Below are 24104 nucleotides of genomic sequence, written 5' to 3' on the forward strand. Positions count from 1 at the left end.
ACAGCTGACGGTGGGACAAAAGGAGTTAGGGGAGCAAGTGGAGAAGAACACTGCGGTAATGGTGGGGTTAAAGGCGACACAGAAGGAGATAAAGAACGAACTCATAGCGACAAAGAGGGAATGTCGGATGGTACGTGAGGTGTTGACAAAGCGTTTGGACGAGGTGACAGAGGCAATGGAGACGAAGGACCGGGAGGTGAGGACGCATATAGAAACGGTCAAGGTGGCCTTAGAGGACGAAATTGAGGAGACGCACCGGGAGATAAAAGAGGTGAAGCAAAAATTAGAGGATGTGGAAGAGGGAGTGAGTGAAATTAAGAAGAGACGGAGGGAAACTAAGAGGGAGATAAAGGAGGAAGTGATGGAATATGTGCAAGGTCGGTGCTCAAATCGTGATGGTGTGCTTGCTAACCAAATAAAGAGTTTGCAGGTGGCGGAGGAGGAGTGACGACGAGGTGCCGAGGTGAGTGGCGTTATACTCGGAAATGTATATGGTGTGAGGGCAGATTCAGTCAGCTTGGGGGTTGGTTTGGACCCGGGTGTGAGTGAGAGGCCGCTGGTGAAGTGTGCGACAGGTACAGAGTGTGAAGGAGGAGGTGTGCGAGGAGGTCCGACTATGGGGTGTGTGAAGAAAAAGTGCGTGCCGAGGAGTGAGTGTGCTGTCGAGAGTGAGTTGGTCGAAGCGCGTGTGCAGGGGGGCACATGGAAGCGTGCGATGGTGAGTGTTACGGAGGGTGTAACGGGAGAGTGTGCACAAGAGGAGGCGCGAGAAAGGTGTGTAACAGAGGAGTGCATGATTACAGATTGCGCTGTCAAGAGTAAGGGTGAATGCGCGACCGAGTGTGGTGGTGAAAGTAGTAAGCGTGACACGGAGCACGGGTTGGTTGTGGCAAGTGAGCGAGGATGCACACCTGGAATGGAAGGATGTACACCTGGAATGGAAGGATGCACACCTGAGATGGTCGAGCGCGTGCGGGAATGCACCCTGGAGTTAGTAGTAAAGCACGTGATTGGGTGTGCAAGTGAGTGCACACCCGTGGTTGTCACCGGGGATGTGACCGAGGAGGGGGCGCGAAGAGGTGTGTTGGTGAGGTGTGCGAACGACGAGTGTGTGCTAAGGTGTGCGGTGGTCAGGTGTGTGACGAAGTCTATGAATGCACCTGGGTGTTGTATAAGAGAAGGTGCAATGACGAAGAGCATGGAGACAGCTGGATGTGTGAGCAAGGAACGGAATGCGGGGTGTAAGCATGCAAGTGGAGCATCGACGCTAAACGGGATAGCGGTTAGATCGACTTGTAGCCGAAGCAAGCCCTCGGTTCGTGCCGGGGTTTGCGTGCCGCAGGAACCAGCGGGGATCGTAACCACGGCGGTTTCGAAAGAACCGCCGTATGCGATCCATGCCGGGCCGCGCGCTGAACGGCCACGTCCGTGCTCCGCTAGGCGGAACGGGCGGCCCGGTAGGAAGGGTCGTCACGGCAACCCCTTGTGGTTGAGACGTCCCGACAGGGCGAGATCGGGCCATCGGACGGCTCCGTGCCTAGATGGTGCGTGGAATCTCGGCCCGAGTAAACCTTCCCTGAACCAAGAGCCGGATGGATCCAACCGCGGGAGACGAACAACCCGCATTCATTGCTCGGCTTTGCGAAGCCAGGCTTTGGAAATGAATTGGCGCACCGAGAGGCTCAAGTGAGTAGATGTGTGAGGGTGATAGCAGTAGTGAATTTGAACAGCAACATTTGTGATTGGCAAAAAATTTGATGATTGGCAGATGATTGGTAGAGTGAGTGGCAAATTTTTGATTGGCTGAAATTTGAGAGCAAAATTGGTAGTGAGATATGCCCGATGTGGTGGGATGGCAACTTTGCCATCTCTCACATAGAGGGGGCAAAGGAGCCATAGGTTTATGGGATTTGGCAGTGAAAACTAGCCCGGGAGGGTTAGGATAAAATGATAGGGATCTAGAGAAGATGACCATAGGTAACGGTAAGGTTAGGTAGCGACATTGGACAGGTAGTGGGGACTTAGAGAGGGTAGTTGGGTTATAATGATGAGGGAGCGCAATAATATAAGGGGCGACGGGGAAGCGCGAGTGTTAGCAGGAAACTAGGTAGGTCAGATGATGCGGTGTGTGTGTGTAAAAGTGTATTCAGAAGTGTATTGTGAAAAGGTAATTGTGAGTTGTATTGAGCGTGGAAGTGTATGATGCAGCGTATGAGGAATAATTGATTGTGCATTGTATTGAATGAATGGTCCTGGAGGAAGGAGGGTGCAGGTGGCACCAGGTGTGATTGCACAGGTGTGCAAGTGAACAGCTGGATGGAACAGTGTATGCCTGAGTAGTGGTGATTGTGTGTTGTGTTGACCAAATGGTCCTGGGAGGAAGGAGGGTGCAGGAAGCACCAGGAGTGATGGCACAGGTGTGCAAAAACAGGTGTATGGAGAATGGTTGTGTGGAATACATGGAGTATGGAATATATGGAGTATGGAATGGATGGTCGTGGAGTGAGTATGGTGGAAACTGTGGAGTGGAGTGGATTGTGCGAAGGTGTGGATGGGGGAAAGGAGGATGGACCCCATCACGAATACCCGGGGAGGGTAGTGTAAGTGTTAGGTAGAGGGTACAGGTAAATTGTGGCTGGATATTGGCATCTGTGGTGCGTGTGGAAGAATGGTGTTTGGATGGGTGCATTAGTGACGTGGAAATGGCTGGGCGTGTGGCCTGTTAGTATGTGTAGTTGAATGGGCACTCCACCACTGTGAGGATGTCGGCCAGGTGAGGCCGCAGGTGGGCTCTGGGAGCCGTTAGAGTTGTGGATGGGGCCCGAGGATCCGGAGGACGGACCCGGGTAGACCAGTGCCAGAGAGGGCACTGAGTGGGGAGAGCGCCAGAGGGCCTTCCCCAGTAGATAGGTTAGGATAAGGAGCAGGTAAGCTTGGAGGCAACTGCAGTGGTGGAGGTGTGCAGGTGGGTAGACCTGCTGGGAGAGCCACACGACCCAGTCCTGAAATTGTGCAAGGGCACAGGGAGTTGAATCGGGGGAGTGAGACCCCAAATTGATGAAGCACCACAGTTTGGTCAATGGGAATTTGGTTCTTAAAACCGCATAGAGTAAGTTGGCCAATAGTTTGGCAGGGAAAGACCCCGGGTAGTGTAAAGAGTATTAAAGTCATTTAGGAAGTAGTTAGGATTAAGAATCTCCTCGCACCATCTACATCCACTCACCTGAGGTGACGCTACTCTACACCATGCCAGGTTTTGATTATTTTTTTTGTGCAAATGTTTGGAATGTAAGACGCATCATGACGTGGGTGTGACATTGTGCTTTGTGTTCCGTCTCTCCCTCCTTATGAGGATTGATGATGAATTTGGTGATGGCAAATTTTGGTTAGAGGGATTGTGGGGACGAATTTGGTATAGGGGAGATATGGGGAAGACGTGACAGTAGTGACGAATTTGTAGATGTGTAGGTTTATGTACATATGGGGTAAGGACAAGGGTAGAGTAGGTAACAGGGGGGGTGACGGACGGTAGGGACGAGCTTTCTCACTTCGCTCTCTGTACGCACCTCGTCTTGCATTGCCTTGTTTGATGTGTACCCTTGTGACCTTACCCCTCACTCACCTGTCTTCTACCCCCCCCCCCCCCCTGTCTCCCACCCGAGGACTGTGCTCTCTGGGCACCGAGGGGAGCGTGCGGGAGTCCGCCATTGTGTGCCCGAACTCTCGCAACCACAGCTGCCTGCATCGATGCACCACTTATGGACCACATGTCTGTGGCTGAGCACCACTGATGGACCCCACGGGTTGGGGCATGGCCCCTCTGCTGGAACCAGCCATGATGGCCCAAGACCTTGCTGGCGGACCTCGGAAACGTGGCACCTATGCCATACAGGTGAACCACCCCTAGTCGGCCCTGTGGGCCATAAATAAAAAATGGACACGGTTGTGCACTTTTATTAGTCCAAATAGGCCACCAGTAAGAAGAGCAAGTTGACAACATCTGGAAGAGCATTAGCCAGCAGAGGGAGCCGAAGAGCAAGACCACCATCAGGGTTTGTTTGGTTATTTTTATTATGAACTGTGGTGACTGTGCACTGATTGGTGCTTTATGGTGCTTTGGTGCGTTTTTGGTGCTTTATGGTGCATCGATGCAGCGCAGGCTGTCACCCCCCCCCCCCCCCAAAAGAACAATCACAGGTCCTGGGTTAGTTTTGTAAATACCAGCGTCAATTGTAAATAATGCTCCCCACCGTAAATGTGTAGTTTGAAAACCATTCCGCAATTCGGTTAGCTGTGGGTGTGAAACTGTTAGACAGGGTGCAATGCAGCAGCGAGACATATTTATTTGTGTTTTAAAACTGTCACACTCAGGGTCAGGGTAATGTAAAGGGAACTACACCTACGTGCCACACTAAAGTTAAGTTTTATAGGCCCGAGGACGTGCCTGGAGGATGAGGGTGCAGTGTTGTGGATTTGAGAATTGTTGTGTTTTTTTTTGTATTGTTGTAAGTGTAATGAATTGTTGTAAATATCACCCTCTGTAAGTGTAATGAATTCTTGTAAATATCTCTGTTTGGTGTGTAAAGGTCAAAGGTCGTCCTCCTAGTTAAGCCATAAACATGCACGTAGCAAATCATATATCCTTCGAAACAGTTATCTCCTTAGTCTATGTAGTTGAAGGCTCTGTTCCCACTAGTTGACACTGCATTGCACCAGATGACAGAAGGTAGCTCCCTTCCATTCCCAAAGCCCCCATTCCCAAAGCCTCGATTGCCAACTGCATTCGTCCTCCATTTCGCACGCGGTTGGTTCGGGGAAGAAATGGGTGGCCCCACCTCATCATCAAGGGTGGAGCCCCGAAAGACCAACCACAGGCTCGGTGGGTATGGCTTGGTAAGGCGTGGCATAAAACCCGCGGCGGGACGCCCCTACCTCAGATGAGATGAGAAGAGATGCGTAAGGGGCCAGAGGAGAAGCAGTGAGAGGGATTTGAGGGAGGTGCGCTGGACCAGAGGCAGATTCTGCGGAAGAGGAAAAGAGCGTCGGAGACGCAGGAGGCGGACGACGCGGGAGACAGCTGCCGGTGTGAAACCAAATACGTGGAGCCGCCGGCTCCTCGCTGCCAGCCCGAAGCAGAGCTGCGTTTGCCGAGTTTTCGTCTCGACCCCAAAAGCGCAGATCGGAGCGCGCGCTTAGAGCTGGACCTCGACGCCTACCATCTACCTGGACCCTCCTCTACTGTCCTAAACCATTCCTGTCCTTCCATCCTTTTGTGTACGTGAGTTTGTTTTGTGTGTCTTGTCCCTGGGTGAAGTAAGACCGTTTAGTTAAGCTAGTGTTGCACTGTGTCCTTCTGGTCCGTCCCTCTTTCTGCCTTTATTTTCTTATCTTTCCATTCTCCTTGGTTCTTTTGGTCTTGTAAATAATAATAATAAATTAGATTTGTTCTTCCTACCTTGCCTTTCTTTCCCTTACATCCGTCGTCATTGTGATTTCCCAATTGAAAACATGTGGCGCGATTTTGGCCAACGTTCGAGAATCGGGTCTAGTCCTTGTTAATAGTTCGTGCCGCGGTTGCTAAAACCACTTGGCAATTAACATCTGTCCGCGGTACGAACGGGGCTGCGCACCTGCCTTTCCGGAGGTAGCTGTGTAGCGTCAGGAGCGGAGACGGCCAGTGAAAATAGAAGGGGGGGATTAACCCCCCCCCCCCCCCCCAAGGGGAGTGCCGTACTCCGGTTCCATAACAATATATATATATATAGACGTAGTTGGTCCTATTAATTGGAGATTTAATAGAGAATATGACGTCAACATTAAGAAGATGATCATTAGCCCGTCCCTCATGCAGCGGAAGACAGGGTTTTGCAATCACTTCTGTGTGTCTGTCTCTGTCCAGGGCACAACTTTTTTTTTTTACCATTTTAGCTTTTCCTATCAAATTTTCAACAAACGTTTATTATGAGAATATGGAGAAAGTAATTCATGATTGTGTTAATATGTCAATGGGAAAAGTCACAGTGAGTATAAATAGGCCTCATCAGCCCATCCACAGCTGCACTGCATAAGACGGCCAGTGTTGTTTTTTAACCATTTTAGCTTTTGATGTCAAATGTTCAACAAACGTTTATTATGAGAATATGGAGAAAGTAATTAATAATAATTGTGTTAATATGTCAAAGGGCAAAGTCACAGTGAGTAGAAATAGGCCTGTTTCAATAATTGATTATTGAAAATTGATTATCGCTTCTGTGTTTCTTTATTTATTTACCATTTGAGCTTCTGTGTGTTTTTCCAGGCCATACATTTTTACCATTCAAGCTTTTGTCATCAAATTTTCAACAAACATTTTTTTTGCTGTTGTTTTTTGCATTTTGTCGACGGGCTTTGCATTTTGAGATGCTTTCTAGTTACTGCTGCATTGACAAAAAAATGCGGTGAATTACAAATCAAAGATTGTGTTTAAATTGATTCTCCACCGTGTTATGAATTGATGATATAATTGCATGTTTGAAAAGTACATCCAAATGTAGAAAACCTTTATCAACTGCATTAGCTCGAAACACGTTTCACTTCAAACTGCGCATATAATATTCAATTGAGGATGAAATGGGGAATGCTAGCATTTGTTTCCGTTTCTCATTTAAAGGCCACAAATGAACACGTATCATGAAAGCAAAAGGTAAAACAATCACATATTCCAAATAAACTCTGTACTTTTTAAAAGTACTTTTTCAAAATACCTGTCGTTCTTTTGCATTGGATTATAATAGTGAAGCATTACGATCTCCATAAAGGGTAGGCCTGATTCATCTGATTTGATCCGATCTGATTTCCAATGCTTACCTTGAAAGGTATTTTCTCCACGAGATGGCCCACACATTCTCAGCAGCAGAACCAAGCTCAACATCTCCATAAGTTAAGTTTCAACAAATAAAAATTCAAGTTATAATTTGATAAAGGTAAGCAAAGACATATCCTGAACAACAAATTTCTGCCTCTTGCTTATAAAATGGGAGGGTAATGGCAAACTAACAATTGTTCGTTCTTTTTTTTTGGCATCTCCTACCCACCAAAATAATAAATAAGTATTATTTATTTATTATTGTGGAGGGTCGGAGATGCCAAAAAAAAAAAAAGTAAAATTTAAATGTCTGAGTCAGTGAAGATGTTGGTTGGAATTTAATAGTTTGATATGAACTTCTGTGGATGATGAACAAGCTAAAAGAGTCCTTAAGAGTCCTAAAGAAAGACATGGGAGTAGACAGGTTTAAGGCATACCAGGCAAGAGAAGACCGTGCGAGACTAGCACAAAGTGTAGGTGGTCAGCGTTGTCCTCCAATGTAAGCATAGCAAGGCCACCGGCATGCAAGGCTTGTCTACTGGGAACTAGCAACACGCTGAAGGTCTCTGACACACACACACACACACACACACACACACACACACACACACACACACACACACACACATCATCATCATCATCAACAGACTTTCTGATGCATCATTAGGGTTTAGATCCATCAATCTCCAAACATGAACATGTGTACAACATTAACACTTACATATGTTATTTCCAAGAAGGTGCTACTACTACTACTACTACTACTACTACTACTACTACACACACATGGGTGTGAGTGAGGTTCAGGCATCGAGTTTGTGGTACCAGCAGTGAGGGCACGGTGAAGCATTAGCCGCCCTTGCAGCTCTGCAACAGATCGGTGCGCTGAGCCCAGGCCCATGTATAGTCGACCTGCATGCAGCAGGTGCAGCACCTGTTGTGGTGGCCTCTGCCACTCCCCACACACCTAACAAAGGGATTTAGTTGCAGAGGAGCACTGGTGCCGGATATGTTTTCATTTAGTCCAAAAAAAGTTGTAGTTGGGAAAATCCATTTTAAAAATGAAGGCACCACATACTAGTATAGCTGCCCAACAAGTTCGACTCAGGTCTGAGGATTTAATCCTAGCTGCTGGACAGGTATGCTAGTTTGCGATGCCTTCATTTTTTGAATAATAAGCTTTAAATATGCATTTATCAAAGCCATATGTTTCTCCAAGGAACTCTCTCATGCAGATACATAGCAATACCCATCGAGGCAAACTAAACTTTGATGAATGGCCTCCTAAAATTTTTATAACCTTACTTTGATGCAGACAATTTTATTATCGCTTTAAAACGATACAAGAAAATTAATATACAGTACAATAAAATATTGACAGAGGAGAAAGCCATTTGGCCCATCATGTCTCCTGCATGTCCACACCCCCAATACCTTGAAATGTATCAAATTATTTATTTGTGCAGTTCTTATTAAATTTCGTTTGCATCATTAATACAGTCTCCCTCAGTATTCACATCTATTTTGTAAATAAATTGTACATAGAATTTTATCTCCAGGCAGGAGTTCCATTGAAATACCTAACGGTCGATCGACTGTGTTTAGCTTCATGGGATTTGATGGTAACTGGTGCATTCAAATCAATTAGATTAAAATAAAACTTTGCTTTCCATTGCTTATTAGAAATCAGAGCACTGCTGTTGAGTCATACCCCGAGCTGTATCAATGAGATGTTGAAGAATTTGTATTTGGGAGAATTCATATTCACAAAAGTTGCGAGAACATCAATATGAGAATGCTCAAGCACAATCATTTTGGCCTCATGCGCTTCCGTTGAATCTTTCAAGGATTCTGGACATCGTCACCATAGTTTTCCCTATACCCACCCCTTTTTTGTGTACAAGATCGAGGCTCATGTAAGAACTAACATTAATGACAAAAAAAAAAAAAAAAACGGACACATAAGAGGAAATAAAGGAAGCGGGAGACAAGATGGGGAGAGAGGGGGAAGCACACAAGTACAACATTTGAGAGCAGGGACATCGGGAGATCTGTGGGAAGGAGAGGGCTTGGGGGGAGGAGGCGTGGGAAAGGGGGTGGGGTGTGGGAGGGGTAAAAAAAAAAACACGTGGACACAGCTCCTAAACTATAACTCTTACTTAACCCCTTCACCTAACACCTTTCGCAACCTGCCACTCCCCTTCTCATACTGCAATGTGCTTGTCTATCATTTGTCCACCTGTTTCCCCTCTGACCATCTGTTGATCTGTAAATCAGACTTCCTTCATTCATTTACTTCCTCCAGAAATGTTAACTTTTACATGAAAAGACGACGACTCATAAACTCAATTGTTTTAGCCACAGAGAGACAGGGAGGACTTTGTCAGGGATTATGGAGGCCAAATTAGATGTATGCCATCCCAGAACAGAGGTCTCCAATAAACTATCAGACCCAAGGAAGCATTCTTATAGGTGATAAATAGTTCTCAATTGTTGCCTACTTCTGTTGGAGGCCTGAGCCACTGTAACCCTTCAAGAGGGTGTTTCGAATCGAAACACTTTCGGTCTTTCCAGTCTTTGGTGGAGGTTACTGAAGCGTTGGACCTTCTGAGGTCAATTCTCAGAGAATGTTTTATTAATGAGTAGGTAGACTGTGAGCATTACCATACTACCTATTCATATGCAGTCATGAGTTCTGGCCATCTCATGCTGCCCTGGTAATATTAAATGTCAACCACAATATGTGGGGGAACACCACAAGTCAGTGTATTATTCCAACCTGCAAACTGTCAATCATCCACCTGTGTGTTTCAATCAATAATCCGTAATATCCATGGGAATACTTCTGAAACTACCTTAGTGTCTATAACTTAATAGAATCTAAATGCTTCAAACTGTTACTTGTAAAGAGACTTGAACTGACATCTACAATGTCATTCTAGTGTTCTCACCACTAGGCCATGACCATATTGCACTACTGGGCCAAACCAAGTTGGTTGTGCTTGTGCCTTTTCCACACTTTGTTATTTGCAACTTTTATGAATACGATGAGATATCTACAGCAGATATCTGCACACATTTTATGTACAGCGGAGGAATATAAACTGACGACTAAGAATAAACACATCTCACCATGTTGCCTTGTCTCGACTCAGAGGTGATGCGGAAGTCAAAGAGCGACGCACCATATGGGTCCATAAACCTCATGGAGTCTGGTCTTGATGACCTGTGGAAGAGGTGATTGAGGGATTTATAAAGAAACACTCAAACAATTTTAGTGCATATTGGCCTATTCTTAGTGGTCCTATAATGGTCTATATGGCCAGGAGGGTCAATGGTCAATACCAGACATCCTTGTGTATCAGTGTATGTGTCGATTTACAGTAAGCTTCACCCTGTTGGAGGGAAATTTGTGTTGTTAAACATCTCACTGTTTTGTTAAATTAAAAGCAAAAAGCAGTGATGGAGATGGACAGAATGACTTGCACTTATGACCCAACACTTGTCACAGTTGAAGGAAAAGGAGTTGAATAAACTGTAAAGGCAAAAGTAAATTGGGCCACATTGTGCAGAGAATGTGACCACTCCCAGGAGAGCCAGAAAAACACATCTGACCAGCCTCAAGGGTAAACATTCTTACCTGTCTCCTTCCTCAAATATGCAGTGGCACCTTGAAAAGTATGACTCTTGTTACGGATTAGTAACTTCCGTTATTGTGGTTTTCACCCACTTGAAGTAGTTCTGATATTATGTACTATTATTATCTTCAAAAGGCTTATTATTCAGGAATGGTTATTTAAAGTTAAAAAGGCTAACTTCAAATGATACAGGACACCGAACCGGAAAGACGAGAAGGTGAAGAGGAAGAAGCAGCGCGAGCAAAGTCGGAGAGGACGCGTGACGTCAGCGCTCCGTAACGAGCAAGGTTTACCGACAGCCGCGAGGGGATTTTGAGTTCCTGGAAGGGACATCCAGTGATAAGAATATTCGCTGGAGTGGAGAAATCTGCGTGGACAGATTTGGGGCGCTGAGATTCCAACGAATCGTCGCCTCGTCGCATCGGCTCAAGCCAGAGCCGTCGGCCATTTTGAACCCCGCGTTTCGGACACCTGTGAAGGTTTGCTTCGTGTCATCTTCACCCCAATATCCTACCGTCTGTCGGGGATGTGTGTGTGCGACCGCTTCGTCTCCAATTATGTTGCGGTTTGCTGAGTGAGCGGTGAAGGTGCGCCTCTGGAGGGTGCCGTTGTACAGTTTGGCGGGGTGTGCACCCTTGCCTACTGGACACGTTTCGGATATCGACTGGAGAGCGAGATTCGGGCTTCGACCAGATTTCGTTCTATCGACCGCTGGAGCGAATCCCATTTGCCTTGGGAAAAGTTAGAGACATTGAGGAGTGTCCATTCATTTGCTGGCAGAACAGTGAGTTACCTGACTTTATATAAGATATATATAGAGTGCACTCTTAATGGCCATCTGTTATCCCGTTATTCCTGTGTGTGATTTCTAATACAATTTTGTTCATTTATAATCATTGGTGTGGTTTCACGATTGATTTTCAACACAGGGTAATATATCTTTCTGCCGGGGTTCCTCTCAGGGTTCGGGGGTTACCGAGACCAGGAGATTTTAGAGGACTCCGTAACACTCTGGAGTATGCTCTCTCTATATCCTTCCCCTCACTTCAAATAGCACCAAAGCCGACTATGCTCGTGAGAAGGCCAAATGCCTCAATTCTGCGTTTGTTTCCAAATCTCGTGTACTCACCCCCTCACTCCTTACCTGTTTGTTCCTAACTGCTTCTGGGCACTGTCTTTCTCACCTGAGAATGTGGAGATGTTTCTTGAAATACATGACTCCGATACTGTTTCAGGCCCAGATGGCTTCAAAACGCACATCTTAAAAACCTTATCTTCCACTTTTGCACATCCTATTTCTGCTCTGTCCATCCTATCATTTGCCTTCGGTCACCTTCTACCTACTTGGAAGTCAGATAACATTACAAACTAACACAAATACAGAGTTAAAAACACAGATCCATTTCATTACACATCTCTTGGCTTACATAAGGAAGGTTATGGAATCCATCATTGCAAAAATACGCTTATTTATCCTGAACATGATGGGGTGCAGTTCAGTACCCATTTTGCAAACTTACGTCATGTAGCGCAGTGAGAATACGAGTGCTTCTCCTGTAAGCCGAATGTCTGCGCGTGCAACTCCATCTCTGGTGCGACTGGATGTCGACCCCGTAAGCAGAGCAACAAACTCTACAGGTCACAATGGTGAGAGTTAACCCCGCAGCCACACTTGTAACTTTCTCAATTTAGCGAATGCTTTACAATCACAGAAATCCTTTAAATGATAATTTGATTCATAAAAAGGTGATTTGATGCAAAAATATTGTCTACCATATAAAACACAATGTCAGTTTGCATGTTTGTACAGATTGACGTCTGTTCCCCTTCATAAGGGTAGGGTTTAAAGGCCAATCTTTTAAAACAAATGTGTGTTCACTTCGGTCTATTTTTGAGGATAAAACAAACTCGAAAAACACTTTCCACAAAAGAGTAATTATGGCTCCTCTATTGGAAGTGTAGACGGTGGCTTGGAAATCGAGCCTCAAGGGCGGTGTACAGAAGCGTTTTTTTTTTGAAATAACAATAAATACAAGGAGCAGGGAGGTGAAATTCGCTGCACGTGATGTACAATGCACGCAGAGTAAAACAAAGTTTCATTTAAGTCCGTATGATGTCTAATAAATAAAGAAGATATAAGCACACCTGACACTAGGCCAAGGCTTCAGACTTTGGCACGCTCACGTGGCTGCACCGTCAAATAAACTGTTCCAATCCATCATTTTTGACGGCCTTTTTACTAGTTTATCAATAAATAACAAGACATGACAAAAAACAATCAATGAGACCACAAAAAACAAGTCTATAAGAATCAGAATTGTTTCCCAGAAGTTTTATTTTTAATTAAAAAATGAATAACCGAAGCATTTCATGAAATTACAAACAAAACCTAACCATAGATGAGAGGAATGGCCTGTCATTTCCCATCTGAACCCAAGCGAACCCTCGGATAAAATCCCAAATGACAGATGCGTTTGTGGATTGTCTACAATATCCGTGTAATTAGGGTAAATGTTAAATGATGTCTGCTAATATCTTTATATTGTACTGTAAATGTAGCGTGTCCTCCATCATCCTTCAAACAATGTAATTTTATTTTTAAAGGGTACATTGAAAGAACGTTGAGAAGAAATTCGAGCTCATCGACAAATCACATGCAGGACAGACATTAGTGCACTTTTGTATGAATCAAAAAGACAAGAGTAGACAATAGACAAAACCAACCCAATACTCATATACATGGAATTTGAACTTGAGAACACAATGGGCTCAGATGGGAGCCCCAACCAGAAAATGCCAAATCTCCTTTGAAAACTAGGATAGAGGTTGGTGATGTAAAAGTTGGTGATTCAGAACTGGATATTATAGATTACTAATTTGAGGGGAAAACTATTGGTTATTGTCCATTTAAATGTGTGTGTGTGTGTGTGTGTGTGTGTGTGTGTGTGTGTGTGTGTGTGTGTGTGTGTGTGTGTGTGTGTGTGTGTCTTCAGGTATGTTCCATCACCGAATGGTTGTACCTGTGCCATGCCTGTGACTCGGTATATTTTCTGCGTTGCTGTATGACCGATCATTATAACTCTTCTCCAGCTCGGATGGAGCCCTTTGGATTGGGGAAAACCTGAAAGATTTCTTGTCCAACACTTGGGGAAGGTAGTGGGAGATGTGGAGAAAAGGAAAATATTGGTGAAGCAGACCAATTATAAAAGCAAATTAAATATTAAATATTTCCTTGTTTTTGACATTTCATGACTATACCTACATTGTTTCTTGGACTAAGACTTTTCCTTCTTACAGTAATGATTAAAGAGAGTATAAGTAAATACTTAGGCCTCCATTTGTTTTGTTTTTTGCTTTACTTCCCTTTTTTTTTTTTCTTTTTTTTTTGTATACTGAATCGAGGCTCGTGAAAGAGCTAACATTTACTTCACAAACAAATCGACCAGACAAACAAAATACACAAAAAGAGGGAGCGGAAGACAAGATGGGGAGAAAAGGGGAAGCACACAAACACAACATCCGAGAGCAGGGAGATGTGTGGAAGGGAGAGGGCCCGGGGGGAGGAGGCATGGGAAGGGGGGGGGGGGAGGGAGAAGTATAAAGCACAAGGACACCAAGGACTTCCAGGACAGAAGTTGGTATTTCAAAAAGGGGGATTGGGGTGAAATTAGCGGGGGTAGAAAAGATCAAGGTTTTGGATGGGGGAAGATAAGAGATGGTGGTGAACAGCTGTTTTAAAGACTTGGAGGGTGGAGTGGGATTGAAGAGAGTGAGGGAGTTTATTCCAGAGGCGGGAGAAAAGAGGAATGAAGGAGTGAAGGTGAGCAGAGAGTCTTGATTTTGGCAGTTTAACCAAAAGAGGGTTGCAGGCAGATCTTGTGCGACCTGTAAGAATATTTGCGGGACAGAGCCCAGAGAGAGCTGGGGGGGCAAGGCCAGAGAGGAGTCGGTAGAAGACGGAAAGACCACCAACCTGCCTGCGGTGAGTGAGTGAGAGGCCCTTGGAGTTAGCTTCATCGCGGGAGATTCCAATGATTCTGAATGCTTTGGTTTCAACAGCGCGAAGGCGAGCTAGGTGTGAGGCAGGAGCACCAGCCCAGAGGGGAGAGCAGTATTCCATTGAGCTGCGGATGAAAGCCTTGTATGTGGTGAAGAGCTCAGATGTGCCAAGGAAGGACTTCGCACGACGGAGGATGCCCAGTCGGCGACTGGCTTTGGAGGCCAGATTTGAAATGTGGTTTTTCCAGGAAAGATCATGGCAGATAGTGAGACCCAAAAGCTTGAGTGACAGAACTTCTTGGAGAGGATTATTCAGAAAGTGGATGGGAGGGTTGTCCAGTCGGTCTTTTCGGAGAGACATCGTAAGAGTGTGAGATTTGTCAGGATTGAAAGACATGTTCCACTTGTTTGCCCAGTCTGTGATTTTGTCAAGGTCTGCAGAGAGTGAGGAGGCTGCAGACTGCCGATCTGAGGGATGAAGAATGGAGCGACAGAGAGTAGAGTCGTCAGCAAAGAGATAGAGAGGATTTTCAAGAGAGTCAGAGAGATCATTGATGAAGACCAGAAAAAGCACAGGGCCCAGAACACTGCCTTGGGGAACTCCAGCCTGAACAGGAAGAGGAGATGAGAGAAACCCATTCAGGGCCACACGTTGACTACGACTAGAGAGGAAGTCCGCCAGCCATGGGTGGAAATTTCCATGGATACCAAAAGAGGAGAGTTTGGTGAGCAGAGCGGGGTGCCAGACTGTATCGAAGGCACGTGATATGTCAAGGGAGACTGCTCTAATTTCCTGTTTGGCATTGAGGACCTCCATCCATTGTTGAGAGAGCAGAAGCAGCATGTCCAGAGTGGAGTGTCCAGGTCTGAAACCAAATTGATGATCAGAGATCAAGCCATTGGAGAAGAGGAAAGATTTCATATCTGAAGCAATGATGGATTCCATGACCTTGCTGATAATTGGGAGAAGGCTGATTGGTCTGTAGTTGCTGGGATCTGTTTTTGCACCTTTTTTGTGCAAAGCGGTGATGTTGGCAGATTTCCAAGCAGATGGAAGATGACCTTGAGCAAAAGAGAGGGTGAAGAGAACAGAGAGAGGGAGTGAAAGAGCGGAAGAACATGATTTTAGGACCCGTGGGCTGATGCCGTCAGGTCCAGTTGCAGAATCAGAGTCGAGGGTTGACAGACACTTTTCCACCTTGTCAGGAGGAAAGGACACAGAGTCCAGGAGCAGCTGGGTACGACTGGGTACGGTGGGTACAGAGAGGGATGGGTTTGGGACACAAGATTTAGAGGCAAACACAGAGTTGAGGCATTCGGCTTTTTCACGTGCGGAGTCAGCCGTGTGGCCATTTAAGGTGAGGGAGGGGATGGAGGGGGAACAAACACCAGAAACAGATTTTACCAGACGTCACCAGGATTTGGAAGAGGGAGACAGATAAGAGAGTTCGGTCCTGAGGACGGAGAGATATTGTTTCCTGGCTCTCCTGAGGGTGGACACACACTTGTTTCGGGCTTTGTGGAAGGAAATGAGATTTCCTTCCGTTGGATTTGCTTTCCAGGAGACGAAAGCAAGTTGTTTCTGGGCAATAGCCTCACCACAAGATTCCGTGTACCATGGACGGGAGGAAGGGTATGACAACTGAAGACGAGAAGGGATAAAACTGTGCATGAGAGAGAGCAATTTACTTTGGAAGAATTCCCAGGATGAGTTGATGTCAGAGGCAGTAGAGATGGGAGACCAGTCCAGATGATTGATGGCTGCTTGAAGACCGTGCCAGTTGGCCTGAATGAAATGCCAGACTCGTCGACGCTGAGGAGGCTCTCTGAAAATGGTCAGAGAGATGTCCACTTTAACAAGCACATGATCAGAAGAGCCGATTGGAGCAGAAGAAGAGCAGCAGACATTTTCAGGGAAGTTAGTCATAACCAAGTCCAGAAGAGAAGATTCTCCGTTGACTGAGATCCGGGTTGGGAATTTGACAGATTGTGTCAGTCCCAGTGAGTCACAGAAGTCCTTTGCTGAAGAGCCATGGCTGGTGAGAGAGGTACCCACCCCCAGCCAACTGGCATGGTGACAGTTGAAATCACCACATATGAGGAAGAGAGAGTTGGGATGGGTAGATAGAAGTTGGTCCATATTATCAGACAGCGAGATGTAGATTGAGTCATCACTGTTTGGTGGACGGTACAACACGCATATGAACAAAAGGTGGGAGCGAAGGGGAAGCCGTAGCCAAAGGTATTCCTGGGGGTGAGGTGGAGAGAGGGCAGTGCAGGACGAGTGAGGAAGAGAGTTTTTTATAAAGATAGCAACCCCACCTCCAGAACGAGGCTCAGGTCTATCATACCGGAGGAGGGAGTAACCTGGGAGAGATACCAAGGAATCAGAGACATCATGAAGGAGGAAAGTTTCTGTTAAGCAGATCACGTCTGGTTTGTCAGAAGCAACCTGTATGGAGAGATCAGTTAAGTTTGAGCGAAGGCCCCGGATGTTTGAGGTCCATACTGTTAAGGAAGAGGAAGGGGGAGCATCGGATACAGAACAGGGGGGGGGGGGGGGAGCGGTAGGGCAGGATGTGGAAGAGGAGGAAGAGGTAGGGAGAGCTGTTGCAGGTGTGTCAGAGATTACAGAATAGCTTGGAGAAAGGGAAGAATGGGGCGGACAAAAGGTTTGATGGTGTTTGGGTGAGGCGCAGTGAGGTGTTATTTGAGGAGGGGGAAGAGTGAGGCGGAAGGTTGAGGAAGATGAAGGTGAAAGTTGGAAGGGGGAAGAAGCGGGGAGGACGCTTTGAGGAGGAGGGGTGAGAAGGGAGTCTAGGAGGGGAGGAGTGAGGGAGAGTCTCGGAGGGGAAGGGTGTGGGGGGAGTTTAGGAGGGAAGGGGCAGGGGGGGGAGATTTGAAAGGGATGGGTGTTTGGGAAGATTTGGGGGGGAGGGGCAAGGGGGAAGATTTGACAGAGATGGGTGATGGGGAAGATTTGGAGGGGAGGGGTGAGATTGGATTTTGAAAAGTATCCGATTTATGGGAAACGAACATTTATTGCAAAATGAGTTTCTTGAGACATTCGAGTCAAAAATACGTTTGAGGATGCTGAAGGATGGGTGGAGTTCTGGAGAGTTTAGGGAATGAATGAAAGATGCACTGTAAGAGATGGAATTTTTTTTTTGAATGAATAGAATTGGTGAGCAAGTCGAAAGCATCCTTTTATAGAAGAAGTAGAAAAAAGTGTTATAGAATATGACATAATAATAAAGTTCTTCAGGGGACAGATGAAACATGTATTAACAACTTGATCACGTGATCTTGAACAACGTGGTCGAAGAACGAAAGAACAAATAACGAAGAACGAAAGAGCAAAAGAACGAAGAACGAAAGAACAAATAAGAACGTACAAGCGGATAAGAACAGGGAAGGAAAAAAAAATTTGGGTTTTTTTTTTGAGATTTTAAAACAAGGGAGTATGGGTGAAAAGACCGTGAAAAACAGAGACCGACAGTAGTTGCAGCGCGATCGAAGAACCGCTGAGACAAAAAACAAAAGCCTCAAGCCAAGGTCTGAGGACACGGTAGCCTACTACTACTAGCACTACACTAGGCCTCAGAATACACGATACGAAAAAAACCGACGATTCTGTACACAGGTATGAAAAACCAACACCGAGAAACCTATTAAAGTCACCCCAATAGGTACATACACCGAAAGAAAGATAAAGATACGCCAAAAACACAAATGTGAAAGATCACTTAGCTTCGAAAGCGTGAGCGCATGGAACAGTTTCGAAAAGACGTGACCTCGCCGTGATCTCCAGATCTCCATTGCAGATAAGTGTGTATGAATCCTTATATTTATAACATCCTCTGACAACTTAACCCGAAAACACTCAGTCAACTCTTCGACAAACTGTCATCTTTAACCCTAATATTTATATTTAATATAATAATAATAATAATATAATTTAATAATAATAATATTTAATAATAATATAATAATAAAATAATAATATGACTATAATAATAAATTACTTATAATCTATCTATAATTCCATTAATCTCTGTGTGTATGTGTGTATGTGTGTTTGTATGTGTGTATGTGTGTATGTGTGTATGTTTGTCTGTGACCGCTGTTTCTCGACAACTACCGGTCCGATATACTTGAAACTTGCCAGGTATATTGCTGGGGACCCGAGGATGTGCCTTTTCAAGGTTTGAAATTAATCGGACAAGTAGTTACCGAGCTATGGCGATTTCTTTACCAAACACCGCAAGCCGTTCGCTTTGGACCAAACCATTTCATGTAAATAGAGGGGGGGGTTCTGTGGTCGTTGCGAATGGACCAAACCATTCATGTAAATAGAGGGGGGGGTTCTGTGGTCGTTACTGCCACGTGGTTTCAAAGTTTTTTTTTGTTGTTGTTGTTTGCACGCATGTTTTTTTGCACCCACGTACGGGCACGCCCTAGGATGTTTACACACACACACCCCTACACAAATTTTTTTTTTTTTTTTTTTTTTGGCAAGGAACGGGCACCCACGTACGGGCACGTCCTAGCTTATATATAGTACGGGCATGCCCTAGTATATATAAATTGTATAAACTAGTGAGATACCCATGCTGCGCACGGGTGGGAGGCCAGAAGCAAACAGGCAATGCAGATACGGTGAATGCTAAAGCATGAAACCAATAAATTCCACATTCCTGTAGCACCTTCAGTCGCACATCAGACATGAACAGCAAGTTCGTGAAGGACTTCCATAAAAAACGTACCCGTTCGCAAACAAACAGATATGTTCACGTATAGAAACATCGATCGTGGGTCTGTGGCGAATCTGCATATGGCGATCCGCGAAGTTCACGTTCAGAAAGTAGAAACCATCACGGTAAAGCGCGGCGTTACGCGCGCTGCTTGTGAGCAAGGAGGAAGCGGACAAGCGGTAACATATAAACGTCTTTATTGTAAGACTACACTGTAACACTGTACTGTCCCGGGCTGGGCGCCCGGTGTATATCATGAGGCCACGCCTACCCCTGGTGCGTGGCCACCGCCCACTTGGTGCGCGGAATGATGTCACCACGCCAGTGGGCTTTTGTGTCCGCCACACGCGCCCCCCCAGAATTCCCGCGCACCTGGAGGGCCAGTTTGCGGGGCAGACGAATGACCCGGCCGAAGCGCCCCCTGGCGATCGGCGGCGTCCGGGGTGCAGGGATGCCAGGTGGGATGCCCCTGGCTGCCCCTGGGATGGGTGCAGGACCGGGGGGCGGCGTGGCGGCGGGGCTGGGCGGTGCCGGGGGTCCGCCCGCAGGAGGGCGGCCCCGACGTGGGGGTCGGGCCACTGGCGGTGGATGGTCCACATCGAGGTGGGCCGGCTTGAGGCGGTCTACCGAAACGCGGTCAGGAGTACCGCCGATGTCCAGGGTGAAGTGCTTCGCCCCGGTCTCCAGCACGTGGAAAGGCCCGTCGTACGGGGGCCGCAGTGGTGTCCGATGGGCATCGTGGCGGACGAAGACGTACTCCGCCGTGCGAAGCTCCGGGGCGACGTGCGTCGGTGGGTGCCCGTGGCATGCCGTTGGCACCGGGGCGAACCTCTGGGCGGTCTCTTGTAGAGCGGAGCGCTGCTGTGCCGCGGACCATGGTGCCGTGGAGTCGGGGAGGAACTCGCCCGGCACCCGCAGCGGTTGCCCGAAGACCAATTCCGCCGCGGATGCGCGCAGGTCCTCCTTGGGCGCCGTCCGGAGGCCCAGCAGGACCCAGGGGAGCCTGTCGACCCAGCCGCCGTCGCGGAGGGTGGCCCGGAGCGCGGCCTTCAATGAGCGGTGAAATCGCTCACACAGGCCGTTAGCCTGGGGATGGTAGGCCGTGGTTCGGTGCAGCCGGACCCCGAGCCCCTGCGCAACCGCCCCCCAGAGCTCCGAGGTGAACTGGGGGCCGCGGTCGGATGAGATGTCTGAGGGGGCGCCGAACCGGGCGACCCAGGTGGCGATGAAAGCCTGCGCGACATCGGCCGCCGTTGTCGACGCCAAGGGCACGGCCTCCGGCCACCGGGTGGTGCGGTCCACCATGGTGAGGACGTAGGTGAAACCCCGCGAGGGGGGCAGAGGTCCCACCAGGTCCACGTGGACGTGGTCAAACCGGCGTTCCGGCACCGTGAACGGGGCCAACGGGGCCTGGGTGTGCCGGTGCACCTTGGCGCGCTGGCACGCGAGGCACGTCCTGGCCCAGCCGCGGACGGCCTTCCGGAGGCCATGCCAGACGAACTTGTCGGCGATCAGCCTTTGGGAGGCCCTCGCGCCCGGGTGGGACAGGCCGTGGATGGCGTCAAACACCTGGCGCTGCCAGCCCGCGGGCACGATGGGGCGAGGACGCCCGAGGCAGACGTCGCACAAGAGGGCCGCGCCCGCGCCGTCAAACGGCACCTCGGTGACGCGGAGGCCCGTGACGGCGGTCCGCAAGGCCTGGACGTCGGGGTCAGCGGCCTGGTCCGCTGCCATCCGGGCATAGTCGATGCCGAGGTGGACTGCGTGGGCGACGGCCCGGGAAAGGCAATCCACCACCGGGTTGTCCTTCCCCGCGACGTGCTGGATGTCCGTCGTGTACTCGGACACGGCCGAGAGGTGACGCTGCTGCCGGGCCGACCACGGCTCGGTGACTTTGCCCATCGCAAAGATCAGCGGCTTGTGGTCGACGAAGGCAGTGAACGCCCGGCCCTCGAGCAGATGGCGGAAGTGCCTGACCGCCAAGTGAAGTCCGAGCAACTCGCGGTCGAAGGTACTGTAACGGCGTTCGGGCGGGCGAAGCTGCCGGCTAAAGAACGCCAGCGGTTGCCAAGCTCCACGCACCCATTGCTCATGCACTGCGCCCACCGCGTAGTCCGAGGCATCGGTGGTGAGGGCGATCGGTGCATCGGGCGCCGGGTGCGCGAGCATGGTGGCGTTAGCCAAGGCGAGCTTCGCGCCCATGAACGCCGTGTCCATCTGCTCGGTCCAGGTAACGTCGCCTTTGCCCGGCTTACCTCGGAGAGCTTCGTGCAGGGGGCGCAGGAGCTGGGCGATACGGGGCAGGAACCGATGGTAAAAGTTCACCATGCCCAGGAACTCCTGCAGCCCTCTGATCGTGCGGGGGCGCGGAAACCCCTTCACCGCCTCCACCTTGGCCGGTAGGGGGACGGCTCCGTGCCTGGTGACACGGTGCCCCAGAAAATCGATTGTGGCGGCGCCGAACCGGCACTTTGCGGGGTTCACAATCAGGCCATGCTGGCCCAGGCGTTCGAAGAGCGTGCGGAGGTGGCGTAGGTGCTCTTCGCGGGACGCGCTGGCGACGAGGATATCGTCCAGGTAAACGTAGACAAAATCCAAGTCGCGCAGGACGCTGTCCATCAGTCGCTGGAACGCCTGAGCCGCATTCTTCAGACCGAAGGGCATGCGCAAGAACTCGAAGAGTCCGAATGGCGTGATGACCGCCGTCTTCGGGACGTCCTCCGGCCTGACGGGGACCTGATGGTAGCCGCGTATGAGGTCCACCTTCGAGAAGAAGGACCTGCCCGCCAAACGGGCGGAAAAGTCCTGAATGTGGGGGACGGGGTAGCGGTCGGGAGTCGTGGCGTCATTGAGACGGCGATAGTCCCCGCACGGTCGCCATCCCCCGCCGGGCTTCGGCACGATGTGCAGCGGCGACGCCCAAGCGCTCTCTGAGCGCCGAACGATGCCGAGTCGCTCCAGGGTAGCGAACTCCGCTTTTGCCACCGCCAGCTTCGTCGGCTCGAGGCGGCGTGCCCGGGCGTAGACCGGTGGCCCGACGGTGGGGATGTGATGGGCCACCCCGTGCTTGACGGCCCCCGCCGAGAAGGTGGGCCGCGTGAGGGCCGGGAAGCCGGCGAGGAGGCGGGTGAATGCGTCCGCTGCCGGAAGCGTACAGACCAACGTGGCCGGAACCGAATCGTTCGGCAAGCCGCTTGGCAAGCCGCTCGTTGAGCTGGGCAACGCACAAGCGAGCGAGCTGAACGTCTCGGCCTGGACAAGCCGTCTGCGCTTGACGTCGACCAGGAGCCCATTAGCGCACAGGAAGTCCGCGCCAAGCAGTGCCATGGGCACGTCGGCGGTGACGAACGTCCATCGGAAAACCTGCCCTCCAAACCGCAGAGAGAGGCAGCGTTTTCCGTACGTACGGATGGGCGTCCCGTTCGCGGCAAGCAGCGCGGGGCCCCCACCCGCGGCGTGCTTGTCTGACGTGCCGGCGGGAATGACACTCACCTGCGCTCCCGTGTCGCACAGGTAACGGCGCCTGGAGAAGGTGTCCGTTATGAACAGCAGGCTGTTCGAATGGCCGGCGCTCATCGCCACTATTGAGCGCCGGCCCGGGCGTTTCCCGACCCGTTGAAGGAGCACGGCGGATGACACCGCCGAGCTTCGTGGCCGAACTTGGCATGGAACCAGCACCAGGTGGTGGAGCTGGAGGAGCGCGGCTGGCTCCGCCAGGCCGGTGGAGTTGGCGGGTTTCCCCGCGGTGGCGGTTTTCGCTGCGGCGGTGGGCGGGGCGTGGCGGCGTTCACGAGGTGCGTATCAGCATGCTGCTGAACATCAGCGTGCTGTAGAAGCTGATGCTGTGGAACATGCTGCTGAACATCAGCGTCGAGGGCCGTGACGGCCACGCCGACGCTCGCCCGCATGTCCGAAGCGGCGAAGTACCTGTCCGCCTCGGCCGCCAATGCTCGGGGTTCCGTTAGCTCGGTCCCGGCCAACGCGAGGCGGACCTGCGCTGGAAGTTGGCGCCGGAAAAGCGCCCGGAATAGCGAACCGGGGGCTTCGTCGCCCAACAGTGACAGCATATGGTCCATTCGGACCGACGGGCGCGTCTCACCGAGCTCGGGGAGATCCAGGAGGCGGTCGGCCCGTGCGTCGTCCGTAAGGCCGAACGTGGCTAGGAGTAGCCGCTTGAGTGCCTCGTACTTGTGGCCGTTCGGTGGGTGGCGAAGGACGGACACAACTCGAGCGGCCGTGCCGGGCCTGAGGGAGGCGACGACGTGGCAATAGCGCGTGTCATCGCCGGTGAGGCGCCGAAGCTGAAATTGGGCTTCGGCCTGGACGAACCAGACTTCGGCCTGAGCCTCCCAAAATTCCGGAAGTTTGACGAAGTCGGCCATGGCGATGGCGTCGCGTGTGGAAGGATCGCTCCAGCAGATCCAACGTCGAGGGTCACCAGTAAAGCGCGGCGTTACGCGCGCTGCTTGTGAGCAAGGAGGAAGCGGACAAGCGGTAACATATAAACGTCTTTATTGTAAGACTACACTGTAACACTGTACTGTCCCGGGCTGGGCGCCCGGTGTATATCATGAGGCCACGCCTACCCCTGGTGCGTGGCCACCGCCCACTTGGTGCGCGGAATGATGTCACCACGCCAGTGGGCTTTTGTGTCCGCCACAACGGCATGTTGTCATTCACTTTAACTCGATATCTCTTTTGTCATTCCAAACAACATAACTCCAATCACAAATTAATCACTAAATAAACTTTTAACAATATTGTTTATGTTTCCTTCATTGTAAATCTACCAAGTCAACAGTTAAAAAGATTTTGAGCCGATAGATGTTACGGCCTCGGCAAGATCGATGGAGACAGCGATCTGTTGGC

The 24104-nt window shown here is 49.4% G+C and overlaps 1 protein-coding gene across 2 annotated transcripts in view; it reads right to left on the reverse strand.

Moving 5' to 3' along the window:
- CHRD (chordin) overlaps window positions 1-24104 on the reverse strand; it is a 112391-nt gene that overhangs the window by 66158 nt on the left and 22129 nt on the right. For both annotated transcript variants that reach the window (XM_068101556.2, XM_068101557.2), the window contains exons 5-9: window positions 13503-13625; window positions 12003-12114; window positions 9977-10070; window positions 7670-7811; window positions 7282-7410 (exon numbers count right to left, since the gene is read on the reverse strand). In XM_068101556.2, coding sequence (XP_067957657.2) covers window positions 7282-7410; window positions 7670-7811; window positions 9977-10070; window positions 12003-12114; window positions 13503-13625 — 600 coding nt within the window. The remainder of the gene's footprint in view (window positions 1-7281; window positions 7411-7669; window positions 7812-9976; window positions 10071-12002; window positions 12115-13502; window positions 13626-24104) is intronic.

The sequence above is a fragment of the Myxine glutinosa genome, chromosome 2 (assembly GCF_964187855.1).
Source record: "Myxine glutinosa chromosome 2, kmMyxGlut1.1, whole genome shotgun sequence".
Lineage (NCBI taxonomy): Eukaryota > Metazoa > Chordata > Myxini > Myxiniformes > Myxinidae > Myxine > Myxine glutinosa.